The sequence below is a fragment of the Toxotes jaculatrix genome, chromosome 5 (assembly GCF_017976425.1).
Source record: "Toxotes jaculatrix isolate fToxJac2 chromosome 5, fToxJac2.pri, whole genome shotgun sequence".
NCBI lineage: Eukaryota > Metazoa > Chordata > Actinopteri > Toxotidae > Toxotes > Toxotes jaculatrix.
The window spans coordinates 12,939,659-12,962,252 of record NC_054398.1 but is presented as its reverse complement, the minus strand read 5'-3'; the positions used below and the strand labels follow the sequence as shown (position 1 = coordinate 12,962,252).

At 41.3% G+C, this 22,594-nt stretch overlaps 1 protein-coding gene across 5 annotated transcripts in view; it reads right to left on the bottom strand.

The window, feature by feature from the left end:
* The window catches only part of shank3a (SH3 and multiple ankyrin repeat domains 3a), a 198,538-nt gene that overhangs the window by 70,020 nt on the left and 105,924 nt on the right, over nt 1–22,594 (bottom strand). For all 5 annotated transcript variants that reach the window (XR_005894099.1, XR_005894100.1, XM_041038626.1 and 2 more), the window contains exons 5-12: nt 20,519–20,627; nt 19,811–19,962; nt 18,962–19,129; nt 15,820–15,936; nt 8,549–8,626; nt 7,962–8,028; nt 6,749–6,978; nt 6,404–6,573 (exon numbers count right to left, since the gene is read on the bottom strand). Coding sequence is in view for 3 of the 5 variants with exons in the window: in XM_041038626.1 (XP_040894560.1) it covers nt 6,404–6,573; nt 6,749–6,978; nt 7,962–8,028; nt 8,549–8,626; nt 15,820–15,936; nt 18,962–19,129; nt 19,811–19,962; nt 20,519–20,627 (1,091 nt within the window). In the remaining 2 variants the exon portion in view is untranslated. The remainder of the gene's footprint in view (nt 1–6,403; nt 6,574–6,748; nt 6,979–7,961; nt 8,029–8,548; nt 8,627–15,819; nt 15,937–18,961; nt 19,130–19,810; nt 19,963–20,518; nt 20,628–22,594) is intronic.

Genomic DNA, 22,594 nt, shown 5'->3' with positions numbered 1-22,594 from the left:
TGTCTGATCATTCTCCTATGCGCCATCGGCCTTCTGTCCAGCCTCCTGGTCAGCCTCCCCAGCATCTGCGCCCATCTGTCTGGCCTCTGGGTCGTCTGCCTGAGGTCACCTCATCTGCCCTGGCTCAACCTCCAGGCCGTCCGCCTGAGATCTCCTGTTCCGCCCTGATTCAACCTTCAGGCCGTCCGCCTGAGGTCCCCTGTCCTGCCCTGGTTTGGCACCCAGACCGTCCACCTGAGGTCTCCTGCCTTTCTCACCAGATCTCTGATTGCTGGTCCCTGGCTCCCTCCTCCAGACCCCCTCCGCCCACCCTGTGTAGTGTATCAAGTCGGACTGTGGGTCGTCTGGAAGCTGGCCCTTAAGGGGGGGTACTGTCATGACTAGCCCCTAAGGGGGCTGTTTTTGGGAACCCTTTTGTAGACTTTTGAACTCTTGTTTAGTTTGTTAAGTTTTGTTTATAGTTCCTGTTTTATTTTGAAATCACTGCCCTTGTGTATCTTGTCTTGTTCTGCTTCCTGTCTTTGTCTTGTTTCCCTCCTTTGTGATTGTCTGCCCCGCCCTAATTGGTTTCACCTGTTGCCCCTTACCTTGTGTATTTAGGTCTCGTCGTTTCCCTGTGTTCTTGTCAGTTCGTTTTCTCATGCCATGTTCCATGCTTTTATCTCATGCCGTCGTCATACGTTTCGTCTCATGCCATGTTCCATGCTTTTGTCTCATGCCGTCGTCATACGTTTCGTCTCATGCCATCTTCCATGCTTTTGTCTCATGCCGTCATCATACGTTTTGTCTCATGCCATGTTCCATGCCTGTGTCGATATCCAAGTCTGTTCCTGAGTCTGTTCTTTCCCCGTGTCTGATCCCGTACCTGTGCCTTGCGTTTATTCCCTACCTCATGGACTCACATTGGTTTCCTGTTTTAAAGTAAGGACTTTTGTATTTTTTGGTTTTTTGAGTGTTGATTATTGGCCCTGGACTCTTCCAGTGATTTTTGGTTAGTTAAAAGACTTTTAGTTCTACCTTTCTGCCTGTCTTGAGGGTTTTTGCGTTTGGGTCCTAGTCCTTGCTCCCATAGCCATGACAGATATAAGATAAAACAAGATGCAAAAATGAAAGTTACATTAATCAGTATACTGCATGTGGGGTTTCCAATTTTTACACTTAAACTGAAATCTAGATAAATCTACATAAATAACTTTCAATTGTGAGTTGCACAAAGCAATCAATCGCATTTTCTGCAAAATCAAGAGCAAATATTAGCGTCTTACTTATTACAGACCCTTAACTTCTTCATCTGTGTGTTCAAGATTGGACCAAACTTGAGATTAATCCAGATAAGAGGTCCTTATCAGAAGTCTTAAAGCCAATAATGTGGGCATGCCACCAATCAGATACTTGATTAGGATCAATTAGCCAGACAGCTTAACATTTGAACAGCTCAATAATGAGTCTACCTGCCTCAGTTTGGATGTCAAAATCTATGAACTACCTACATAACTCTGAAGATGCAACTGCAAATGTCAAATGCCATTTTCACAGATGCTATCAAACTAAGCAGCTTCAGTGTAGCGTTTTCTCACATGACTGCCTTGCTGTCTCAGGTAAATGGCTTTTTCCTCAAATAGCCCAGCTCTCTAAGGTGAGATGAGCCCATTATAAACACAGTCATAATCAGAATCACACTTTGCATCCTAATAATCATCAGTCTGTCCTTGCTTTGCTGCACTTGAATGAAGATATGCTCTCTCATTCTTCCTTGCCCAATGTGGGGGTGTTTATGGCTATCAAGGAGGAGGTGGAATGCGGATTCTGCTCCTTGGGCGGAATGTACTGAGGTCTTGAACAGCAAATTTGTTTGTTCGCATACAGCTTACGCTTTGCACAGACTTTACCATTAAGCGAAATTAGAAGAAGAGGTCAATTGGTGTGATCAACACATAGCTCTAAACTCCACCTCAATCTAAGAAAGGAGAGGAGGCTCGGTTGAACAAACCACTTAGCTCATACTGACAGTAGTTGTTATGCTTTGGCATCTTTTTAAGAGTGCGTTGTGCATGTGTTGAGGGAACATGGAGAGACAAGGCCTTGCTCTGAGCCACCAGTCATTGAATGTGACTGTGAGAGAGTCATAATTCGCTCCCAACTGAAATTAAGGAATTTAAGAATCTCTCATTCAAATGTGTAGGTAAGACAGAATGAAAGATTGACAGGCGTGCCCATGCGGCGCCTGCAGTGATGTGGATAGTAGACTGTCATGGTAAAAAGGGAGCTGAGCCTGAAGGCGAGTCCCTCAGCTGATCAATGTTCCAACCTTCACCTTTGGTCATGAGCTCTGGAACTGACAGAAAGAAGGAGATCATGGATACAAGAAGCCAGAATTAGTTCCCTTCACAAGGTTTCTGGGCTAACCCTAAGGGACAAGTTGAAGGGCTTAGATATGCAGAAGGCGCTCAGAGTAAAACTTCATGGGCACATCAAAATGGAGGAGACCCTAGGGCAAATGCAGAACATGCTGGAGGGATTACATATCAAATCTGGCCGTGGAATGCCTTGGAATCCCCCAGGAGCAGCTGGAGGATATGGCTGGGAAGAAGTACATCAAGGCTAACATGGTTATCAAACTGCTGCCACGACCTGGACCAGAATGAGTGGCAGATGATGCTGAAGAGTAGATAAGGTACCAGCAGTACTGGCATGTTATGGCTCTGTGCCTGCAGTTACTGGTCTTCACCATATTGGAGGGGGCTCTACTATTTGTAAACTGTTCGATGCATTCTGTCTTTGATCAACACTTTACATACTTTATTGTAAATCACCATAAAAGACTGTTTTGCAGGAAATGACTGTATTTTTGATTTACTGTGTGCGACCAGGCCCGTGCAGAAAACATAGGCGTTTTAAACAGAGGATTAAAAAGCCAAATGGATCACTGATAGCCCATCAGCATCACCCTTTGATAAGACCTATGTTGAGCACAGATCAATACCACTCCCCTATGTCTTCCTTTGATGTGAATTCTCCACAGGTGAAGCAGAAGAAGCTCAACTCTGCATCTCCTCCTCCTCTTCCACCCTATTCCTGTCCTCCTTTTTTCTCTGTGAACCTCAGCCCTTTGGCTGTGTTAAGACGCCATGGATAATCTACACACCAACAGCCACTGGTGTGACTAATGTAGAGAAAGAGGGAGGGATACGAGGAGAAAAAGACGTGAGCAGAACAGCAACTAACAAAGAACTGAAAGGTGAATGGAACAGGACACCACTCCGTTTGGGCTTTTTGCCAGTATACATCACATGAGAGGTCATGATACAGCAAGTAATGACACAGTTTCTTGCTCACTGACACCTCCAGCTACCACAACAACCTTACATGTCCACATGATTCAGAATGTTGTGTGAGTGAATCTTCATTTGAAATGAAGATTTGGTCCCCTGTGTCCACATTGCCTCCCATGCTTTTCAGGTTAAAGGCAGCAGGAACTAATCCTGACATTCAAACATTTTGTTCAACCAGTGGTCTGGGTGGGGAGCTAACAGAGCCTCTGCTGGTGATGCTTTAGTAAACTCAACTCCTCACGGATCCATCTCTTATCTAAACAAGTCAGAAGACATAATAATTGTTTTTACCTAATAAATACTGGCAAAACACTCCAATGTACAGTGTAAAATGTGTCTCTGTGTACAAACTAAAACAAGAGAGACACACTTGAAATGGAAAAGATAAAAGTCGGTCTCTTCTGCTCAGTAACGTCACCTCTGTCTTGCTTGAGTGCTTTTCTTTCAAACCAAGACTGATGACTAGGTCTTGAGGTGAACAGCGCAATATCACAGTTTCTGACACCGACACTGACAAAACAGCGTCTTCTCGATGATCAGTCATCCCTTTGTATTGACTGCACATTGTAGTATGTAGCCAATTAACCTCTTATGACAAAGGCAAATTTGCATCCTGACATACTATCACATTATCACCCAGCATCGTGTCTGATGATTATGTCAACTACATCAGCTATAGTGACTGTTGACCCATGTCTCTATGCTTTAATCTGCTTTGGTAATCTTTACTGTTCTTTAGTCTTGATAAGCTACTCTGACCTATCTGTATCCCCTCTATTGTCTCCATCTAAACTTTCTGCTGAAGCCTGGCCAACCTATTGAACCCTGACAGCACTGCACACGTCCAAGGAGGAGGAAGTGATGGTAAGTTCCACAGGAACTTGCTGGAGTCTGCCGTTGGGCGGGCTGTTGACCGGCCAAGCTAATTTCACACTCCCCTGGTACCCATGATGCCTCTAGAGTTACCGTGGGCATAAACAGAAGGTCAGAAAGAGAGAAACAGTGAAAGGGAGGGAGAAATATTAGAGAGAGAATATTCAAGGACAGCATCAGTCTCACTTGGGTGCAAGTTCTGCCATGGAGACCAGCTGCTCGTTTTGGGCTTTTTATACATTCACCTCACTTTAAAACTTGGTGTAAGGGTAATGCACACTGAAGAACAAGGTCTCAGCTCCCTGTGTACAGAAGGCCATTTAGGCCAGGACACAGTGGACAGACGAAACCTGCTATTATCCTCTTTCTTTTTCACCTCTATCCTTTTCTCTTTCTTTGCAACCTTGAAGAAAATGATCACGCTGACAGGTATCTCCGTCAGTGAATGTTAATGCCAAAGTAGTGCCAGATGTAGCAGAGGAAGATGCATTTACTGTAAAGGTAAACATGACAGAAAGAGAGGAGGGTGGATTAACACTGCAGTGTGAATTTATTAATGAACCAAATACACTTCATTTAACTCAATTTCAGACTGAACACTTCAGAGCTTTAGTTTCTTTTCTGTGTGATATGTGTCTGCTACGTGATGTAATAAAGGATGCTGGCTGCTCTCTGGCTGCAAACCTTAGATTAATGGCATTGTATGTACGTGTTTATGTGTGCATGTATGAATGACAGAATGAGAGGTAGAAAGCGAGGGAGAGAGAAAGAGGGAGAGAGTCTTTGATGGATGGGGTAAAGTGACAGGAGAGTATTAGAGGAGAGGGGAGTACGGCTGGAGTTGTGTCTGTAATGCAATTCCCCTGTCAGACATCAGACGGTTTCACTCAAACACACACACACGAACATACACAGGAGCACGTAGGTGATCTTGCTCTGACATATGATCATAATAAAAAGCATAACAAACCGAGTGTCAGTAACCACTTCAATCTTTTGCTCTGAGATGTGATCAGAGCCCTAGTTTAGTGTGCAGTTTGTCTAATGGTTCAGTGTACAAGGGGGGAGATTTGTTCCAGCACCCAGCAGCACAACTACATCTGTAGATTTATGTATCAATCGAGTGACAAGCTGTTTTGAACTGAGTGGCCTGTCCAATGGCATTACTCATAGCTCTAATTTCAGAATGTATCCACTGTCTCTCAATCTCTCTTACGCAAACTGACACACACACACCCGCAGCTTGGCAGTCTTCAATTGGTCCCCATGGTGATCATTATTAGCCCCTTTCCATCTGTCTGTCTCTGGACTGTGAAGGCACCCATGCACATAAATATACGTAAACACATACAACCCCACACACACACACACACACACACACACACACACACACACACACACACACACACACACACACACACACACACACACACACACACACACACACACACACACACACACACACACACACACACACACACACACACACACACACAGATTGGAAGCCCTCTGTCCTCTCAGCAGGACAAATGATGCATTTCTGCCTAGCTTGTTACATTAACAGGCCTGTTGTCTATGCCAGGCACACACCATGCCATCGTACACATCCCTCATACCCCGGCATGAGCACAGGCCACACAACTACACCAAATGCAATTATAATAGGTCTTTTACTGATCTGTGTTTCAATCTGCCACTATAAATCTGATCCCAATCTATTAACATACATTCAGTTACCAGCTTATACTTCATATAGATAATATTTTGGGGGCGGCTTTCAAGTGCAGTTTTGACATGAGAACGACTTTCATATGTGCCTGGGATTGATGTATGAATAAATAAACAAGGTTCTGCACTGACTGATGTCATGTCATGTTTATCACCAGTGGCAGACGGTAGCAGATGGAATAAGACGCAGAATGATGCCTGGTGACTAACAAGTGACTCAGACACATCACATGAGGCTTTTTGCTTTTTTGAAATCAGGTTTATATATCAAAGTAGGTGTATAATCACAAGGCCAATCACTATCTATTTAAAGTGAATAGCTGCCAAGACTGGCAAGTGTGAGACATGAATTAGGAGCAGGAGGTAAATTATCTGCTTGTTTATAAAGCTCTCAATAAAATTAGTTTATTTGAATAATTATGGGAAACGACATGTGAAGATGAGCTGAGGTCAAAGCAAATCTTACAGACCTGAGTCTTCCACGAGGGCCATATCCGTGAGGGTATCCATGGCTGTGCGACCTCCTGGGAATCGGCTTGTCCTCTTCATGCATGTGATGTAATGAAGGCGAGCGGGAATGGGAAGATCTGGAGCTGCCGGTACTCTGAAGACTGCTGTCAGGGATTTCACCATGACGGCTCTGACACAGAAGAAGAGACAAGACTCATATGCATGCTTATAACATAAAAATTGTCTCTGTGTGACATTTGGACCAAATCTACATAAATGAGATTACATCAAATTATATTTCTTACTTTTCCTTCGCTAGTTTTCTCTATTCACAGTCTGATGAAAATCCAGTGGCTCTATCTTACCTCTCCAAGGCTGCTGTGCTGCTGCCCAAGAGCTGGCAGGCTGCGCAGCGAAGGGACAGGGGAGTGACCCTGACGGCCACGAATTTCTCGGGGGGCCTGACCGTGGATGTGATCATGGTCCCCGTTCAGGTTGTTGTCACTCGCAGAGCGGAGCAAGGAACGTGGTGAGGGCAGGGAACCAGGCATCACACGTCGCCGGTTAGTGTAGGAGGGGGTCTCCCTGAAAGGCACTGACAGGAGAACGACATATGCAGGCTTAGAGCACCTCTTGACAGACTGACAATATCATACGAAGCAACTGTAGCAAGCATAATGAACAGAATGCTGTGATGGTGAAATAACTGCAACTGCACATATCTCAAGGTCACTGAAACGTGCTTGTTAAAGGTTGTTACTAGGTCGCACAGTAAGCTGTGATTCCATTTGTGATGTCTTTACACAGATATAAACTATATGCAGACTTTTAAATAAAAAATCAAATGGCACAATGGATGGTTCTGCAGCAAAAATGTAGAGATGAGATTATTAAACCACAGTAGTGCTTTATCAGTCTTATCAGTTATCATATTTTAATACCAACCATTGAAGAATAAAGAACCAAGAACAGAATTTTTAAAAAAAGCTGTTTAAGATCTCTGATAATGAAAATCCTGGCTTTTTAGTATAGCTATGAATTAAATATTCTTATCATGAACATTTTTGAACTTACAAAAATAAGTGTTTAAGTTCGCATATACACTACCTGCACAGTGGCTGGGAAAAGTAACATTTCTATAGTGTAATGTTGCTGAGTGCTAAAATTTCAAATGAATGAAACATAAATTCACATATCACATGTTATCCCTATTTTAACACGTTTATGGTTAAAAGGAATAAAATATATGAACATTGCTTCAGTGTAAAAAGTAGGGTATTACATCCTGTCCACACTAGATGGCAGAGTTTTCCTGTATGTTCATATTACAGAGAAAAGGCTCAACTCAGCAGGGATCCCATCAACACCTGAAATGTTCTCCACATCCCTTACATTTCCATCTCCTTTCTTTCATTTCCACACACCTCTGTATTCAAATTGTAATCACTTTCCTCGAGCTTCTCCACTGTCTATGCCCAGCCATTCTTCAATCTGATGTCTCCCTGACATCACATTCACATCTAAACCAATAAAACGCTAAGTAAGCCTTGTAATAAACTACCACTGCAGTCAACTTACCAACATCTGATGCTTTGTGGACCTTTATGATTTCAGCCAGATCAAAGTTTCCCGCTATAATAGCCACCTGGAGGTGGGGAAAAGACAGGAGTACAAGTAAAGAAACTGCAATTTTTTTTATTCTATGGAAAAAGCAAAAGCAAACAATTCATAGAAATAAATCAATATAAAAGCATTCCATTTTCCCATATTTTTTTTCTTTCACTCTCCAAATAAATATTTCACATATTTAATCCTTTGTTGTAGCAAATGTATAAAATCATAAAAACAGTTCTGCGCACTGTGTGGACCACACAAACAAATGTACAAACAAATTAACTTTGATCTGCGCAGGAAATCTGTGTCACTGTCAATTTCACACAGACTTCATCAACCAGAAAGGCTGTAATTCAGACACAGACCACAAAGGTGAGCCAGAGATGGTAGGAGATGTTACGCTGCTTAAGTTTTTAATTGCAATCAATGCATTCAATGTAGCGATTAGGCCTAAGCCTAGTCATTCAATCCTTTAATCTCTGACATGTTAAAGATGTAAGGTATGATAATACACTCAGTAACACACAGTGGTTGTTGGAGACTGCACATACCTGAAAGGCAGTCTGGCTGTTGTAGTTCTTTATTTCTTTATTGGCCCCTCGAAATAGGAGAACTCGTGCACAGCTATCCTGAATGACAACAGAGAGACGTGTGTTTGGCTATGAGTTTTAAATGTCATTGTATTTGATTTTACTGCATGCAACAACAGCTACAACAAATGGATGCACACAATGTGTTCACCCACACAGACACACACACACGTGCACTGATGTATGGAGCTCCCGAGGGTGCCATTTCCAAGGTTCTAATTGGTCTCTCTATAAGATGGGTGGTATGCAAAGTATAAGTCCTGTGCCTTGAAATGGATTTAAATGTACTGTTTGTTTTAGTGTAGATGGGATGTTAAATGTCACATCAGATAAAGTCCACCTAGAGCAGTGCAGCTATTAATGGCCGTGTCACTGACAAACCAAAATAAAAAAAAAACATCTCTGCTGATATTCAGCTGTTTTGCTAGAACAAATGAATGATTTAATGCTAAAAAACAAAGGGGAAGAAATGGACATGACACACTACCACAGAGCAAGGAGGACAGAATGATTACAAAATTGTTAGAAACCCACACATTATGCAATTTGGACATGGTTTGGTTTCAAAAAGCCAAATATCGAGTAGAATACAATTAACAGGCTAAGCAGTGCGACAGTTGTTGCCAGAGGCAGCATTACAAGCAACCTCTTTGATCACCTCCAAAAGAAACGTGCCTGGGAGTATGAGGTCTGTTTGAGAATGACTCCGACAGATATAGCTCCAGCGGCAGTGTCAAAAGAACGTGGGTGCCCCCTGAGAGCCCTTTATGCTATGTAGGTTTGGGTGATTAATTTGATATTTCATAAGGAGTCACTGAAAGGATAACCTTATTCAAACATGGACACGTCTCTATTTTTAAACAGCAGTGTTGTACTAGAAGTGACTGCTGATTACATTTGCACGGCTACAATTAAAGGGAAAAAAATTAGAAAACTATTTTTTCATAACTCCCTTTCTCCAACACACTGCTATCAAAATGAGGGATGCAGAATGTATGTGCAATCATGCAAAATAAACAAACATGAAAGTGCAGAGCAAATACCTAAGGAAACTAAAGGAAAGCTCCTGTTGAAAACTGCTTATGTCAGTGCAGCTGTTAGTCAGCTCATATGTGTATTAAGCTATTGAGAAAACGCTTGCCCTTGCAACAAAGAATTTAATTTTCCGCCCTGGCAGCAAACACTTAAGCTTTTGTATACTGGCACAAACTACACACAACTGCAGACATATGTACACATGTCCTATTGATCCAAACTGAGGTCTTCACTGATGACGAATGCAAAGAAAAAGTACCTGATAGCTACCATCATCCTCTTGTGGATAGCAGCAGCCAGCTAAACATGAATTTGAGACAAGCCAGTTCCATGATGAAATCACAATGCAGACATCTTGAGTCACAGACTGCTAGGTCACTGTCTTTATGGTAAGAAAAAACAGTGGTGGAAGAACATTTCAACTGCTGCAAATGTGAATCTAGACAAAGACTTGATTCCCATTCAAAATGTAATGAACAGAGGCTTTAAAGCATTGGTGAAAACAATGTATTCAGGATATAACATGAATCTGCAACCATTTCACCAAAAGCACAGCAATTCTGAAGTTGCACTGCCAGTGGAAAAAAAAGGAGTGAGCAGAATACACACACACAGATGCACGTCAGCATCAGCTCTGCAGAAATGATTTCTCAACTTTCATCATGTTACATTTCAACATTACAACTCTAGCAACACAACCGCAGTATGGTATAACTCTTAGAAATGATGTAACTTTCCTAGAGTCTTTTTCTGCATCCTCAGTAACCTCGAGGGTAGAATATATGACAATATACATTGTCTCTCTCAAAGCCTCAATTTATACCCCCATAAAAACAGTGTGCTCATACTATCAAGCCCCAGCCTCCTATAGAGGTATATAATTTAAATACATTAAACACAAAGAAAGAGAGGGGATAAAGGTTGTGTGGTTTGTTGGTATGAAAACAGGCTGAAATTAGTTCATACAACAAATACATCCCAACCAAAGTAAACATTCTCATTAGTTCGCAAGCAGACACTCACTATCTTGTATGTATGTAACAGAGTTGCCGTATAATTTTGTGTGTAAATGGGCACAGGCGCCTCTGGAAAAAAAAAAAAAAAGGCTCAATCGTAGATTGACAGACACGGTCATATGCCCATGAACTGGATGGCTGAGGGTCGATATGTAATTTAACACAGAGAGCAGAATTAACTCGACTAACCTTGCTCTACAATCAGAACAATGACTCTGGTGACTCCCGTCACCACTGACTCACACATTCAGGGACACGCATGCACAAATTGACTGAACATGTGGTTATAATAATGTCCATGTGATTTTACTCATCAAGCTGGGTATATCTGATGAACCCCACACATTTTACTGTATAAAACTAACAGTAGTGCTGTGGAGCACTTCTCTTCTGATAAAACACATAGTAGATATGTGGGGGCTGTGTCTGACTGCCCTGATCCGAGCAGGGTGTATAATGACTACAGTGTCAACTGGGACACTGAAAACCCGCACAAACCTGCAAAGCCCATGTAAACATAGACTCTTTAGACATGAGGGTATTTGTAAGTGGAGCAGGTATTATGAATAATGCATGATTACTCCTGCTGCTAATAGCCCATATAACCATTAAGGGTCTAAAACAGCTAAAAACCCATATAGATAAACGCCTACAGCTGTTAGCTTAGCTAATTGCTAATCACCCATACATTATGCAGTTTCATGCAGGGCCATGTGCATACTTACACACAAAGATATAAAAACACAAGACAAACACACACACTTTTCATTGTAGAGTCACAACGATCACTATAGTCAAAGTAATTTAAAAGAAAATGTGAGGAGCTGTGCATAATTTCATATGCTTTGTTAAGACATCACTGACAGCACAAATGAAATTATAGGAAAAAGCTGTTAAACGGGGCAGTTTAGAAGAAAGGATCCATGGAGAATACACCAAGGTTGGAGAGAGGTGTTAAATGAACGTAGAAGAGCAGCAGGAGACATGTTACAAGGAAAAAGGAAAGAGAAGGTAAAGGTAAATGCCACATCACTATCTATTACGTCAAGGAGACATTTAGCGCTGTGACAGTTACACAAAGAGCACATGTGGCACACTTGAATCTCTCCATTTCCATGCATGTTACAAGATGTTAACCTTATTGTGTCTGTGTCTTCTGTTGATGTAAACATGTGCTACCTTTTTAAATAATCAAATGAATGAGCTGAATTTTGCCATTTAGTGACATCTTCTACTCATTTACACAGACACATAGCATACGCAGACATGCACACATGGAGGCCAATTACAGTGTGGGCCATCTGTCTTGCTCTTATCTCCAAGGATTCCTATAGGAATTCATTAAGAAAACCATTACAGGAGTCCTCACCATCTTTTCCTGGTAGAAATATGGCCTATAAATAACATTGTGATATTTTTTGGTTATATCGTGATACACAATATATATCTTGATAATTTGAAATGCCCCCTAAGGGACTTCATAAGTACTCAGTTTAACCCTTTGATGAATATAATCACTATCACATCAGTATGATGATTCTAGTAGTTTTCTGGTTTTTCTTGGAACAATTTTAAACTTGCATGCAAAGGGGGGGGGGGGGGGCAACCAAGTTAAATTTAACAAAACAGTATTTATACAAACTGGGCTACTGCAAACACAGGCTTTCAACATCTGTTACATGCAAATAATGGCATGATGTAGGTCTATATACTGTAGCATAGTTCTGTAGAGCTCTTAACAAAAAGAGAGCTCAAAGCAACAAAAAGGTGCATTCAGCAAGAACCCTGAGAAAGACATTTCAAACAAACCAAGTTCACTTTTTGTACGTGATGTCTGTGACAACAGGTCATTTCAAAAACAGTAAAATAAAAATAGAACAGTGTGTGGACCACAGAGGCAGAGGTCTAGGCTGTCACTGTGACAAACCACTCTGCAGAGCAGTAACATTCACATTATAGGACTGTGGTCATGTTTATGTGTCTGTGTGCGCTGTGACAAGCCACTTTGCATATTAATGACAGAATATATTCAATCTAATATATATATACGTAACATGCTGCCTAAGGAGAGTGGTCTGGATGGGCAGGCGAGACTCTGTGACATACGTGTATGAGTTATTTATTTTTTGTATCTTTAAGATGGATAGAGCCAGAGAAGTGAAATTAAAGAAATTATGTTACAGTATTCAGTGTTCACAGCATAGTAATTTACTACATCCCACGAAGAGCAAACTACAATACATCAAGTATATTCAACATATCGACCACCCCTTTGCTAGATGTGATTACTTTAGCTACATAGGAAAACACAGTGAACCAAGTTAAGTAATTTACCGTAATGATGCAGGTCAGTCATGTGTAAAGACTGCGACAGATAATTCCTCTCACAGCCATGTTTATACATTTGAGGGTTCCTTCTCTCATTAGAATTGAAGGAGCACATTTGGCATCCTCCACTGAATACAGAGCTTGTTTTTACGTTGGACTGTGACTAACATCTAAAGTATCTAAAACGCCTGATTTAAGACTGAAACATTTTAAGAGCTGAATTCCTCATTATTGTGTAGAACAAGAGTTTCATTGGTTTGATTGGTGTGGACAGTTTTGTTTTTGTTTTGTGCCACCTCTCTTTACTTTCAGTCATCAGTGTTGTCCCCCCCTTACTGTTATCCTTGTGTCCTTTCTCAATCGTTCATTCAACTAACTCCCACGGAGCTGTCTGCTATGTAAAAGACCCCTGCCATGCCTTCATTCACTGCTGCTGGTCACATCAGCCAGGCTAAAAGCCCACTAAGTAAATATTAATGGCCAGCCAGACCTCAGGAATGAGACTTTCAAGTCATTGATCAAGCTTATTCAGTTGTTAATTGTGTTATCTTGTCATCCATTCACTCTAGAATTCATCTATCTGTCCCTCTTTCTGACAATGCCTCTTTTCTCTCTCCATGTGGCTCTATTACTCTTTGCTACTGGACTACTAGTGTCCTGGTCAATTCTAGCAGACCCCGTCCTTCTGTGATTGTACACAATCTGCCAAACCAAGCCTGTTTCGAGCCTATTGGAACCCTGCTACGATGCACTGTTTCTGGGATCAATCAGCTCAACGGTGTTCAGCTTCCACTGGCAGAATAACGGCCGTCCTCAGCAGTGGTAGCACACAAGAGCTGGGGTAAGGTCCATTAACTGAGTTTAGACTTATAAGAAGTTGTACAAGAACCTGTAAATTAAACTATTCATCCATTCTATCTTTGATTGCACCCCCTCTTGCTCCACAGACACATAACCCCTGGTCCCATCTCCATCTCCACTGAGAAGTGGAACATGTAATGACTTCAGTCACGTGGATGTGTTACAAACAGCTTGTATTAAGTATTGATGTAGACACACACACATGCCGACATGCACATACGCTCTCTCTCTCTCTCTTTCTCTCTCACTCACTCACTCACTCACTCACTCACTCACTCACTCTCTCCTGAGACTATGGTGTTCCAACCCAGTTGAAGCAGGTCATTCCTCATGACTGGAATTAGCAAAAAAGAACACACAACACACACATACACACATGCATGTACACATTTTTCATTTGTATGTGGAAGAGAGAGAGGAGTAAAGTGCTCATTTAATGTTCATGAACTGAGCACTACTCTCTATTTCCCAGTGAAGCCGCAGAAAATACTCTTCCAGAACTCCCAGTTACATGTTTCTCTTTGAGCAACCTCTAACCAAACAGGACCAAGCAGCACATGCGCAGCTCTGTGCCACCATACAACACTCACAGTCTACCCAGGAGCAAGCTGGTTTTCACTGCTGTCTTCTCCTGTATACCTCCACATATACCAGATTTTAAATAAACACTATATGTACTTCCTGTTTTCATAGCTTCATGTGACTCTAAAATCTATCATCTCATTTTAAGCTACAACTTCCATTTAGGTTTTCTGGTATATTATAGAGTAATACAAATGCCACCACCCCAATCATCATTAGGCAGTAAAAATACCCTCTCTCTGGGACTGCAAAGGTTGGCAGGTATTCACAAAACATTTCTCTAAGAGGAATCCCTGCCATAAAAACTCTAGTGCATCATACATGTGTTAATTTACAGCTAATCCCAAACAAATGCATTGCTTACACAGGGTAGACAAGTGTGAAACTATAAGCAGAATAAAGCATTGGTTTTTGTCTTTTCATAGGATTCATTGACAAAAAGAAAAATAGAGAACAAGCCCAGTCTTATTCTATTAGATATACTGAGCAACAGGAAAATTCTTGGAAGTACAGACCAAGGTAAGAACCTCAGTTCTCATGAATCAGACATGGAGGTCGTCACTATAGTAGGAAGAATCGAAGCTGTTCGCTGGTCCTTGTGAGGGCAGCTCATTAATTATCCTGTAACATACTGCACACAGTCCCAACCTGTGCCCAGTCTCTGAGGCATCAGTCAAATTCTAAATACAAAGCGTCAAAAATACTAAACTGTAACAAAAACGGTTTGCTGCTTTCACCCAAATTGCTGCACATCAAGTGCATTAATGTTCACACGGGAGAAATATCTCTGATCTTTGGCCATTTCGGTGCCACACTCCCACTTCTCTTCAATCTCCCCTATGAGTCCATTATCGCAACAGGCAACAAATGCAGTGGAAAAGATGACCAGGTAAAGGAGACCTTTGCTTCAGACTGCCACTCAAGCACACACAAGTCTGCATGTGCATACACACACACAAAGAGGTGAAACATGTTGTTAAGATTATCCTGCAAACCACATGCCCCATACAGCAGCAGCAAGTCTCTACATTGCATAAGTGTCCTTGAGCAAGACTATAGCCCCTCTAGATTCAAGGCTGTAACACAGTCCTCTTGGAGGACAAACAGACAAAAGCTTACACACTTACATACTTACATAATACCCACATATAAATGCTACAGTTCACATATACAGACACACTAATCGCACCATATTGCCATTGATAAAGTATGATTCTTCAGAGGAACAGCACTGATAGTGACAGTAAGAAGGTAAATGCATCACACAGCCATTTAATATAACACTCTTCCTCCTGTGTTGGCACTGAACACTAGCATGAGATGTAAACCGTGTAATGAACAACTGTCCAATATGGATGTAACACCACAGAAAACCCAAGCATGCATGCTGCAGTTTCCAGTAACTGTTACCTGGTTGTAAAGAGCACAGACATGCAGGGCGGTGTTTCCAGACGCGTTCTGGGCGCTCATGTCAGCTCCGTAGAACAGCAGGTGTTCCAGGTGTTGCACGTGGCCATAGCGGCATGCCTGGAAGGAAACACACATTTAATCTTTTTTACAAAATTAACCCCTGTTTACTTACCAACCCAAGAAGGGGCAACCACAGCAGTGCCAAAAAAAAATGTACATGAGCAGACAAAAAAATGTACATGAGCAGAAAAAAGTATTTTACAGTCACATTTGTTGCATTGAAAAGAAATTGTATACACAATCATCAGTTTGGCTACACTGTTCTCCTCAGACTCTGCCTGTTTGGCTTTAGCCAGTCTCTTTGCCATGGTCAAACATAATACCAGATTTTTTTTTAGTGAAATCTGCCTTTTTCCTTTGTCACAAAACACAGTTGAAGCTATGATTATAGAGGAATAGTTTGAGTATGCTCAAATACAAAAAGCAGCCATAAAATCATATCATTCGCACCACCTGAATGTTACAAAGACAGTAAAACCTTCTCCTTGTGTTTTTCCTTGGTGTACTTCCTTTGTGAAATTCTCCTCCCTCATGTTGTTAACAGTATCTAAAAGAAAGGGAAAACCTTATTTGTATCAGATACAGTACCTGAGGCTAAATGTAAATCTGTGAGTTAAAGTTATTCTGGCAAAAGTGATGCCTTTTTTCAGTTTCTTTATTTCACAAAACTGGGAACAATAAACCTTTCATCTAATTTCTATCTGTATCGTCTCTCTCTTCGCCCTCCTACTCCCTGGTTTTATCCTGTGTCATTGACAAAGAAATGCACCAACTCTCCCCAACAATTGTTCTCTACCTCCTGTCTTCTGTCTCGCTAAGAGTGTGTGACAGCAGTGAGACAGCGCACAAATGATGCTGGGATTGTTGTTGGTTATCAGACCTTCCGCAGTGTATCCTATTGTACACAATGTATACCACTAGAATACTAATGCTGGAGAGGACAAAGAAAAAACAAGAGACAAGGAGGCGGCGATGAAAGAAATGAAATGGGTAGAAATTCTGTTGGCCTGAAGGACTATTAAATTTACTGTACAGTATTTAAAATTTATGAACAAAGAAACACGAGCTGATTCAGCATTGAACTATCAATCCTTCCATGCTGTAAGCACACACTGAAAAGGCACACATATAAAAGCAACCCCTAATAGTCTTCTCTCCCTCTGTTTATGATTTAAATGCTCCTATTGTAGCATCAGAGCATACTTTGGGGAAAGCAGCATGGAGGACAGATGCAGTGTACAATGGAAACAGCACAAGTGTGCTTAAAGGCCCCCAGACAAGACATCAGGAACCAATTTTTTTTATTCAGCAAACTCTCATAACTGGACAAACTTGTTGTAACTTGTTTCAGACTGATGACTGCTTGTTCATGAAGAGTTCCGCATTTATGAGATTTCATAATTAGCATAATCCACACCCATGAAATTTCCATATATAAGGCTGTTTTGTTTCATGTGTGGGAAAGTTTCATTCACAAAAATGTCACAAGAGTAAAAATAAGAATTTCACCTTGGAGCATTCCAAGACCTGCTTAAAACAAACAAATTTAGTGCCAGTGCTCATACTGTTTAAAATATTCTCTAAATAATTACAAAATATTAGTAGTACTACTTGCAACAACATGTCAACAGAGCTGAGCTGTGTAAGTACAGCTGCATAAAGTTCCTGACGCTCTGTGGCCTCCACAGAGATGATCTCAACATCACTGAGTCAGTCTGAGACAGACTGACTCAGTGATGAGACAGAAGCGAGACACCCTAAATCTACAGAACTGTCTTAAAGCGCTTGTACGTGCAACATAAGAACGAATCTGTTCATGTTTTTTTTTTCTTCTGGCTTATAATCACCTCACAGTAACAATAGTAGCAAGACCTTGAGATGAACTACACCAAGCTGATAGTGTGGTGTAAATAACTATGAAAGAATAAAAGAGAGAATAACAGAAAGACAAATGAAGGGGGAAGTTGGTGAGAACATGCGGTTGGTGAAAATATATCTACAGTATCAACAGACAAACTAGAATAAAAAAATAAATGAAATAAAAAAATAGTATGGTGTCATAAGTATGTCTCTGATAAAAATAGTGCTGTTAAAAGAAGGTTTACATTCAAATATACTACATTTGAGTGTTTACTCAACATTAGGATCAGTTGATTCGCCTGCTCTCATTACACTAAAATGTTGCTATTCACTTTTTCCTCTGTGCTTATTCATATTCAGTGTCAGCAGCAGAAAAGATGAATCCCACAGCTGTCTGTCTGGTTCCATTTCCTGTACAAGAACATTCAGACCTCCAGTGTCTTTCTGTCACTACTCAGATATAAGCTAAAAATGAACACAAACAAAAACAGCATGTAGGAACTAACCTCCATTATGTTTACAGAGCAAGGCATGCCTTGAGGCAGCATGTGTATGAAATACACACTATATACCGCATCACTCACTTAGTTAGTCAAGAACCTATTTCTGTACTTAACATACCACCACTTGGTCTGCCAGGTTCTGGCTTGGATACTGCAGCAACAGTAGAACTTTGTGGGTATCAATGAACTCTGAAGTCCTAGTAACTCCTCACTTCTCTAAGGTTCTCTGAATCTGAATCTTCTGTAAGCGTCTGCTTCACTAAATATAGAAACCCATAGGCCTCCATGTATAGGCAATGACATCGCAGTAGCCATCAGTGTTTGTGCTAATGTACTGCTCATATCTGAGTAAATGAGCATTCAAAATGTATGAGTATGTGTACATGTATGGGTGTGGGTGGTCACACGAGGCGCAGTTCTATGTATGAGTAGTGGCTTTTCAAATACAATATTTATTTGAGCAGCCAACCCACATTCATTTACAGAAAAAAAATGACTTTTTAAAAAAATATATGTGTATTTATTTCTTCCTTTTAGAAAGTCTGATTGAAAATGCAGTTAAAAGTGGAGATCTATTGAAAAGTGTGCCAAAAGTGCTAAAAATTGCTACCTTCCTATCAAACTCTGAAAACCAGGCAAGACAGCTTACCCACACCTGCATTTGTACTCTGTACACAACCCATAACTGCGTTATTTGCGTGTGTGTCAGTGTGTATTACCTGGTGTATCTCCTGCCAGCCATTCTCATCCACACAGCCGACCTGCGCATGATCATGCAGCAGCAGCTCACAGCAGTAGGGGTCTCCTCCAACCATCGAGCTGTGGTACAGAGGAGTCAACCCCCTACTGTCTTTATAGTCAGGTGATGCTCCCAAGTCCAACAGCGTCTGGTGGGAAAAGATGGTGGTTAGTGAGCAGTAATGCTTAAAGGTCTTCATACAGTCCCATCTATCATCATGTTGCACCTATCAACACCATGCAATGTGAAGGTCAAAGACACTGGAACATGGGGTTGTATTATCTAGCTGCTCTTAACTCTATAGAAATGGTATCTCAAGAGTCAGTGGTACTGATAAATTCAATCATACAGCCGTAAATGTAGTATTATGAGCTTTCTTGTACTGTAAGATGACCTTTCGCAGACTTACTGTACCAACAGCGACAGCAGCTGTTGGTCCTTCTCCAAACATTGAATATTTGGATGAGGACAACGACTGAGAGGAAATGACCAATTTCAGTTTCAACAGTTCTGGCTCAACATGAAATCAATTATATGACTCATGTAAACCCTTTCATTTAGGTTACAAGCCTCCTCAAACCAGACACATGCGAGGCCATCCAGTGAGTATGCCAGCTCATTCAAAGAGGGCATATTAAGCCTCACATATTTAGTAATTGCTCAGGCACCCTCTGCACTCAATTGCTCAAGAACCCTCTGTCAGAGATTGCCTGTCTGCAAACTCCCCTTTCCCACAGGGAAAGTCTGCAAGCAGGCAATTGGTGTAGCAAAAGAAATAAAAGAGATGAGTCAGGTTTCTGCGATGATTGTGTGTGTCTTTTATACTCACTATAAGCGCTGTATGGTTCTTGCTGCGCACAGCCTTGTGCAAGGCAGTAATGCCATCTTTTGTTCTGTAGTCCAGATGCGCCCCTCCACTCTTCAGCACCTTGATGAGCTCTGCACATCCCTCTAGTTGTGCTGCCAGCGTCAAAGGACATTCTGTAAAATCCAAGGATGGAAGACAGTAAAGACTATCAAAAATCTGTGTATTTTCCAGTGACGTTACTGCACATTCTTCTAAGAAATGAACATCCCACAATTGAAGCTGTCAACATTTGATGACAAAATTGCCTACTACGGTTATTAAAACTGTGGGTTTACATTTGCAGTGACTCTGCATTTGGATAACTGACTTGGCTGTCTTGACTGTCACCCTCCGGCGCGCCTAAGTGGCTGCTTCCTGTTGGTGTTAAACCAACCTATTCTCATGTTCCCCTCGCTTCACACCTCCTCTATCAGACTACAGGTCACCCAACAGGGAAATCTCCTTGGACAAACATTTGCATAAACATGAGGAGATTAGCAAAGAGAGTAATCCAGCTTTACCCAGCATGCAGAGGGCTTATTTCAGAAAATCCATACATGGTCATTTTTTGGTGAAGACAGACAGAAAGAGAGAGAAAGCACAAGAGAAAAGACAAATCAAGGTTGAAAAATGACAATAAATTAGCTAGGGTAGAGTAGTGATAGGATATTTCTTCACTGACTTCCTCACCTCCTGTGTCTGGATCATGGAAGTTAGGGTCCAGGCCTTTCTCCAGGAACCTTGAGACCTTTTCAGTGTTCCTCTGCTGCACATACTCCATAAACTTCTTCAGGTTTGCCTAATGGAGGGAGACAAGGGAACAGGGAGATGGGGAAGTAAAAGGAAGGGACAGCTGTGATTGGGTGATGTCATATTCATGTGGATGGTGATGTTTAATAATGCAGTTCAGAGATGAAAGCTAAAGTGTCTGCTCTCTCCTTCTGTGTTTGAGGGTTTTATTTCTGTTCTGTCATGCCAAGCAAATGGACCATGTGCAGTAGATATATAAGCTATTATAGGATGGACCAAAAAAGGCAGGGAAAGGGCTGTAAAGTAAAGGCGTTTTCACATTATTGCAGACAAACATGCTTTTGCATGCCCCTTGCTATTGACGTGGTGCATTCTGACAGCTCTGCTGTGCACCAAGTAGAGCGGCGATGCACCAAAAATTGAAATTTGTTGAACTTTCACCCAAGCTACATTGACCTCGCTTTTGATCACTGCCTGAACTAAAAGACTGGGTGAAAAACTATGCGTGTTTCTGAATTTCCAGCACTGTAAAATAACAAACTGGCCTCATATGCAGACCAGACAAAAAGGATATTCGCCAAGAGAAATACCAACAAGCAGATGAAGCCACATGTACCAGGTTTGTTAAAAACCACTGCTGAGTCTCTGAAATGTAGCAATTTCCTGCATTAGATTAGCACTATATCTATGGTGGTGCCATTTAATACAGTGCCACTGGGAGTTTCAAAGTGGTAAACAATGCGTAGATCAACGCAGAGCACCAAGTGTACGACCATTGCTCTTACGCTGTAATGTGAATGCGTTTTAACACTGAAACTAAGACCTTACCTTTGCAGATAAATGCCAAAAAAATGAAAACCTGAGGCCAACGTCATATTTTGAGTTCAAATGGCTATAATATTGTGAGTGCCTGAGAGCTAATAATGATGTTTAAAACCATCTTCATAAAACAAGCACATATCCACGTGCAAATTCTACTCATCCAAGTTCTAACACACTCATACACTCACACACACATGCAGACACAAATATACTTAATTTCCTCTGTGACTTATGATTAAAAATATTCATCACCTCTGCTTATGGGTGTAAGCCTGTAGAGTATAGAGTGAAAAATGAACCTATGAGCGAGGTACCAGCACTAACATTTCATACTAGATTACTATATCCTGAAGACTCATGGCAACAATTTATCTTGGACGATCTGAGGCATAACATTACAGCCCAGATGACTATGTACTATGTTTAAAGAAGACAAAGAGAAATTATTAAAAGTAATTTACAACATTATAGCTTAATGTTAAACATATAAAATATCAATGAAAACAAGGATTATAGCCTCAAATGTATCCTGAGGACGTAATTAAACAATATCTGCCGTATGAGCTTCACAGAGAACTTTCATTACTGTGGCACTCTCAAGGTTTCTGAGCCTCAGTCATTACATAACATCCACATGTGAAAAAGCCTCCACACATTGTATTTTACACAACTTAATTACTTTGCACAGGACTCATATTTGACAAACTTACATATAAACATGTACACTCACGTGCCAGAATGCGAACAGAATACAGCAGCTGTTTTGACACTCACCATATGCGGCATCATATACTGTATATCCCCTCGTTCTGAAAAGTCACTCTCTACAACACTTCCCGAATTTCACATCACACACCCTCCTTCTCTTCCTCACCAAGTCATCTGCTGCCCGCTTGCCTCTACAAGCCTGCTTCTTGTTCACACACACCACACTGACATGCTGCGAGGAGCTGCCGACCGCTACTCTCACCATCTCCAAGTCAAACTGAGTGAGAGAAATTCACTTTGGCTTTTTCCTTTTTTTTCAGATGTTCTGTGAGGCAGTTGTTATGGTGATGGGATACAAAGACAGCCCTGGCAGCCAATGTACACATGAGTGGGAAGAGCACTGAGGTTGTGTTTTCTGAATATGTCTGTGTGTTCATGTGTGTACGTGCATGTGTGTCCTGCATAATGCCTAGGATAATGCCTTGA